The 5014-nt window shown below is 44.7% G+C and overlaps 1 protein-coding gene across 1 annotated transcript in view; it reads left to right on the forward strand.

Moving 5' to 3' along the window:
• The first annotated feature begins 581 nt into the window (after positions 1–581).
• Positions 582–5014, forward strand: part of kcng4a (potassium voltage-gated channel, subfamily G, member 4a) — a 27585-nt gene continuing 23152 nt past the window's right edge. Inside the window, exons 1-3 of the mRNA XM_020603034.1 lie at positions 582–681; positions 2709–3446; positions 3601–4242. Of these exons, the coding sequence (XP_020458690.1) occupies positions 3339–3446; positions 3601–4242 (750 nt within the window). The 5' untranslated portion in view covers positions 582–681; positions 2709–3338. The remainder of the gene's footprint in view (positions 682–2708; positions 3447–3600; positions 4243–5014) is intronic.

Here is a 5014-nt window from a genome sequence, read left to right on the forward strand (position 1 = left end):
CTATTTTTCTTTCGTTTTCTTGACGTGACTGTGAATTTCGACAGTGTTATGATGTCAAACTCAAACTGTATGAGTTTGTGCTTCACTGCAGATTTATACCCAACCTTTAGTGAAGGTAATTTGAGAGGGAAACACGCCCCCTGTGGCGAGCGAAGTGATCAGGCTGGAATACATGGTTGAGAGCATCTCCTCCAGTGTCCTTGGAATTCATATAATTTAAAAAGCAAAGCTAGAGGACACGAGGAGCCACGCGTCCCCTGCAGTTCTGTTCAAATGCCTCCTTTCTCTTATCGGGATCCGGCACACTCCCGATCACCACTGCGCCTCACGTCACCTTTACACAAACTTGAACTTGGGTAGCCGGGGTCTCCTCTGATGCGCACCACAGCTCCGACTCCCCCTCCCCTGCTCCTCCTCCTGCAGCACCACTAACAAGAGCTGTAACGGGACACTTTCGGCGTAAGAAACCTCTGCTCTCCCATCTCTGGTATGTTCAGACTGTCTGCGCGCCATCCACCGGGTTGGATGATGCGGCTGCCAGAGAGGTATCCCTGCCGGTATGATAACGCAGCGGGTCGGTGACTCTGATTTGGGGTTGAATGATCCAGAGGAGCTGCGAGGCGACACGGGGGTTTCACACGGAGCTGGTTTGGACGTCTTGGGAGCGCGGAGCTCAGGGTGGTAAGCTGCGCCTCATAAGTTGTACTAATTTCTGCGGGGGGTGTGTGTTTGAAGCTTCGTATTTGTCTGAAGTTACAATGTGCTGTCACACTACTTTCACCTCCTCAACGTGCAATGTAGGATAAAAGAAACTATGACACCCTGACTATTTGATTTAGAGGTAGGTGCATCCGGAATTTGAAAGCAAATTAGCAGATTGAATTAATTGTAAGCAATGTAAAATACCCCGTCGTTTGAGTTTCACTTACGCGTTCCTTTGCACTTTCCTAATATGATCAAAACACATTACTGTTAAGATGTCTTAATAAAACGCACAGTTTAACCGAATTTAATAAATGTCTAGTTCAAAGTTGTTCCGCGGTTCCCATGAAGTGCGCGCCTTAGCGAGAGAGTGTTCCTACGGCGCATTCAAACGTCCTGATCCGTATGAGAGGCTGGTCTCTCCACCTATAAATATACTATAAGCTCTCTAACTGAATGCTGAATGACCTCAACATTAAAAAGTCGTAGAAAAAAGACAATATCACAAAATTAAATTAAGAGAAAGTATTGATTTATTTTTATATCATGTACAACTTTCAAATAAGTTTGATTTGGTTCGGTAGTACACTCAATGTGTTTAAAATAAACTCATCTTTCAAAAATACCAACCTTCACATGTAATTAAACTTGGCCTAAAAAGAGAACAAGCTGTGTTACCTCTGACATTCTTCCTCTATTGCCTGTCCTTTGTGTCCAGTGGAGATTAGAACCAAATGAGGCTGGGCAAAGCTGATAACACCAGTATGCTGCTTCCAACACCTTCCACTTGAAAAAGTTCACAGGGAATAAAAATCAATTAATAAATAGTTTATCATGCTCTCCTTCCTGTGTGAGATGAGAATGAAACACCTGCATAGTGACAGAAGTTATTTATTGGTGCCTCCATTACAGTATATCCTGTCATCCTGGTTCTGAATTACAGACACATACATGTTGGTGTTGCCAAATGCTTCAAACTGTCAGCACTAACCAGCCAAACATTCAATAAGCCTGTGAGTATTGAAGACGGATACTGAACAATACAACAACTGTTGATAACATTCTTCTTTTAATGAGCAGTGTTCACATAGAGCTGACAAACTCACAGGTCTGGATTAGTCTTACAGGACACCGTGCTGTGCTCATTGTCAGGGCTGTGAGTCACGACCAGTCAGTGACAGATGAGTATTGTATTTGTGCAAAGGGTACTCACGTCTACAGTAGGTGGAGAAGTAGGGATTTGTCCTTAGAAATGCTGGCTTACAGTACCATTGTGCTGTGGTGTGTGTAAAAAGGCTGTAACATTTTATTCACAACAAAAGCTGGCAGGAGAAGAGTGTCAAAAAAGTCAAATAATGTTGGCCCTGGAAAAGGTCTTTTTGGTATCCACCTTTTGTTAGCTGCCAGTCTTCATGTATGGGGCATGATATGAAAATAGATGAGCTGTAAGTTAGTCACTGTTAACAAATGATAATGTGATAATCAGATCTTATCTGAAATTAGCTAAAACTACCATATTTAAGGCTTTGATGCACAGCGAGCCATTCTGGGCAACTGTAACAAGTAATAGTGCCAATAAGTATTACCAAGAAAAACATTTTGGACCCTGTGTTTTAGTGTCTGTTGCTAGGCTTGCTGCCCATCTACGACAGCCAATAACTGACTATGTGTGAATAACGCTGCACAACCTGAATGTTCTTTTTTACTGCTATTCCTTAAAAGTTCTAGCAGCTGTGCCAAGTAAACCAGCTAGAACAACCTCAATGGGATTTGATTACTGCAAATTCCTTTGCTATCTGTTCAAGTCCAGCACTGACCACAGTGACTGCCCATTTATAGCAGCAGAGCTGGTGTGTCTGTCTTGTTTCTCACTGAAAGGAAGTGAAAGAGGGGGGTGGATCCTACAGCACTGCAGACTGATCGAGGTGTGCTTTTAGCATCTTCTTCACCTTTTTCACCTCATCAGTTTTTCTAATTATTTGCCCATTGTTGTCTGTCTCTTTCAGTGCCTGCACGAGGCCACCATGTGTCTAGGCCTTCCCTAACCCTGCTGCAGTGACACAGAGATCCCCCTCAGTCCCCGGACACCTCAGCACTACACATTTGGCTCTGTGACTCATCCAGCCCCTCCCCTGCAGCTATCAGCCACTGATCAATCCTAACCCAGCCTCTAAATTCAAGCTTTCCTTTTCCATACTCTTACTTCAAACTGGGATTACCCAGTAATCTGATGCTGAATCCTATTACACCAGCTGAGTCAATTTTGGACCTCTGATGGCAACGTCAAAAGACACACATATTCAAATGTGACAACAGGTTTCCTGACATTCTTCATTTTCCTTTCTTGGTTTTTGCTCTGTGGATTGGAAGCCAAAGCCATAGCTCATCTGCCATTTGGAAAAAGTCATTGTTTTCAGGGGCCCTGTTTCCAAAAAGACTGAAAACTACAGCCGTTTTTTTTTTGCTCAGCTCATCTACAGTAAACCTGAGCAGGGGCAGGAAAGATTATGGAAAGTTAAGGAAAAGACTGCTGTGCCCTCAGACTAAAAAAGTTGAGCCTGGTGCATGTCTTTTTCTACCATCATTACCCGATCTAAGCTGCCCAGTCCAGAGCAGTGTGTTTTCCAGATGCTGCCATGCCCATCATCAGCAATGCCAACCATGACTTCAGCAATCTGTCCATCAGTGATGACAGCAGTATTGACCGAATCTTTACTGAGATCCCGGAAACAGAGACCATTAAGGTATGAAACAGATCATCACTAAAGTAAAATAAAAAATATAAATGAATAAAATGATTAAATCACATAACTGACTGATTTTGTTGTGGGTAACTAGTCAAAAATATGTCTCATGCAGCTGCTCATGCATTGAAGCGTTTCATATGTCATGCTACAGGGTGTGTACTACCAGAGGGCTCAGTTCATCCACCGGCCAGAGGACCTGGTGTCCATTGACCACGGCCTGCTAGCGGTAATCAACGTTGGGGGAAACCGCTACACCTTCCCCTGGAGCACCTTAGAGCAATTTCCCCTCACCCGACTTGGGCGACTATGTGGCTGCCGGTCACCTGAGGACATTGCCAGCGTCTGCGACGACTATGATGAAGCCCGCAAAGAGTTCTTCTTTGACCGCTCACCATCCGCCTTCAGGGTCATCCTCAACTTCCTGGCTGCAGGGAAACTGCGCCTGCTGCGGGAGATGTGTGTCCTCTCCCTGCATGATGAGCTGACCTACTGGGGTGTAGAGATGGCATACATGGAGCGCTGCTGTAAGAGGAAGATGTACACACACCTCGAGGAGGTACATGAGCAGGAGCGGCGCGAGGAGGAGCACAGGCAGAGGAATGCCATGCAACGGGTGACGGTGGAAGAGACAAAATACCGAACAGTGATGAACTGGCTTAGAGATACGATCGAGAATCCGCAATCAGGCTTACCGGGGAAGATCTTCGCCTGCTTGTCCGTGATCATGGTTGCTGTGACTGTTGTCAGCCTGTGTATCAGCACCATGCCAGACCTCAGAGAGGAAGAGGACAGGGTGAGTGAGTCAGAGTGTGTTGGCATGTTGTGAATCCAGCTGACAGCAGCATGGGGCCCTGACCCCAACTCGAATTAATACTAAATATAATCAATAACACTTGAATAGGGCCCATAAATTCAAGTTTTGTAGTAAGAAAACTACCGTGAATGTGTCTGTCATTGAGATGTATGATGAGTGGTGTGAGTGACTACAGCTGTCTCTCCTCACAATTCTTCCCTTCTCAAAGACACTGTGATCATGAAGTAATCAGCTCATAACCTAACATGACAAAGTGGATGGTCAGTTTGGCATTATCTCCACCAACAACTTTGTTTCCTGGAAATGAACAGTGAATTTTATCACCAGGGTGTGTCTGCAGTGTTTATTTCAGATTGAGGGAGGTATTGTAATGCTGCATAAGGTCAGGCTTCAAAATTCAGAAATATATAAATTCCCTGTATTCACACACACTTCTAAATATCCCTGCGGGATGGCGCCGCTGAGCGTGTGGTTGGCCGTGCATGCCCAGTGATCTGTGTTTGCCTGTAACAGTGTGGGATAATGAAGCCTGTGCTGCTCACTGACGCCTGTCCAGTATATGTCAGTAAACACTGGGGAAAAATGAAGTGGGCTTACTGTATCTCAAACAGTATGCAAACATAGAAATGTGTGTATCAGTCAACACACATATGCATAAGCAAAACACACATGTACTGGGAGTCACATGCCTATACACACACTCACATGGAAACACGCACATAGAATAGTAATAAACTAGGTATGTAGGTAG

The sequence above is a fragment of the Monopterus albus genome, unplaced genomic scaffold, assembly GCF_001952655.1.
Source record: "Monopterus albus unplaced genomic scaffold, M_albus_1.0 scaffold59.1, whole genome shotgun sequence".
Lineage (NCBI taxonomy): Eukaryota > Metazoa > Chordata > Actinopteri > Synbranchiformes > Synbranchidae > Monopterus > Monopterus albus.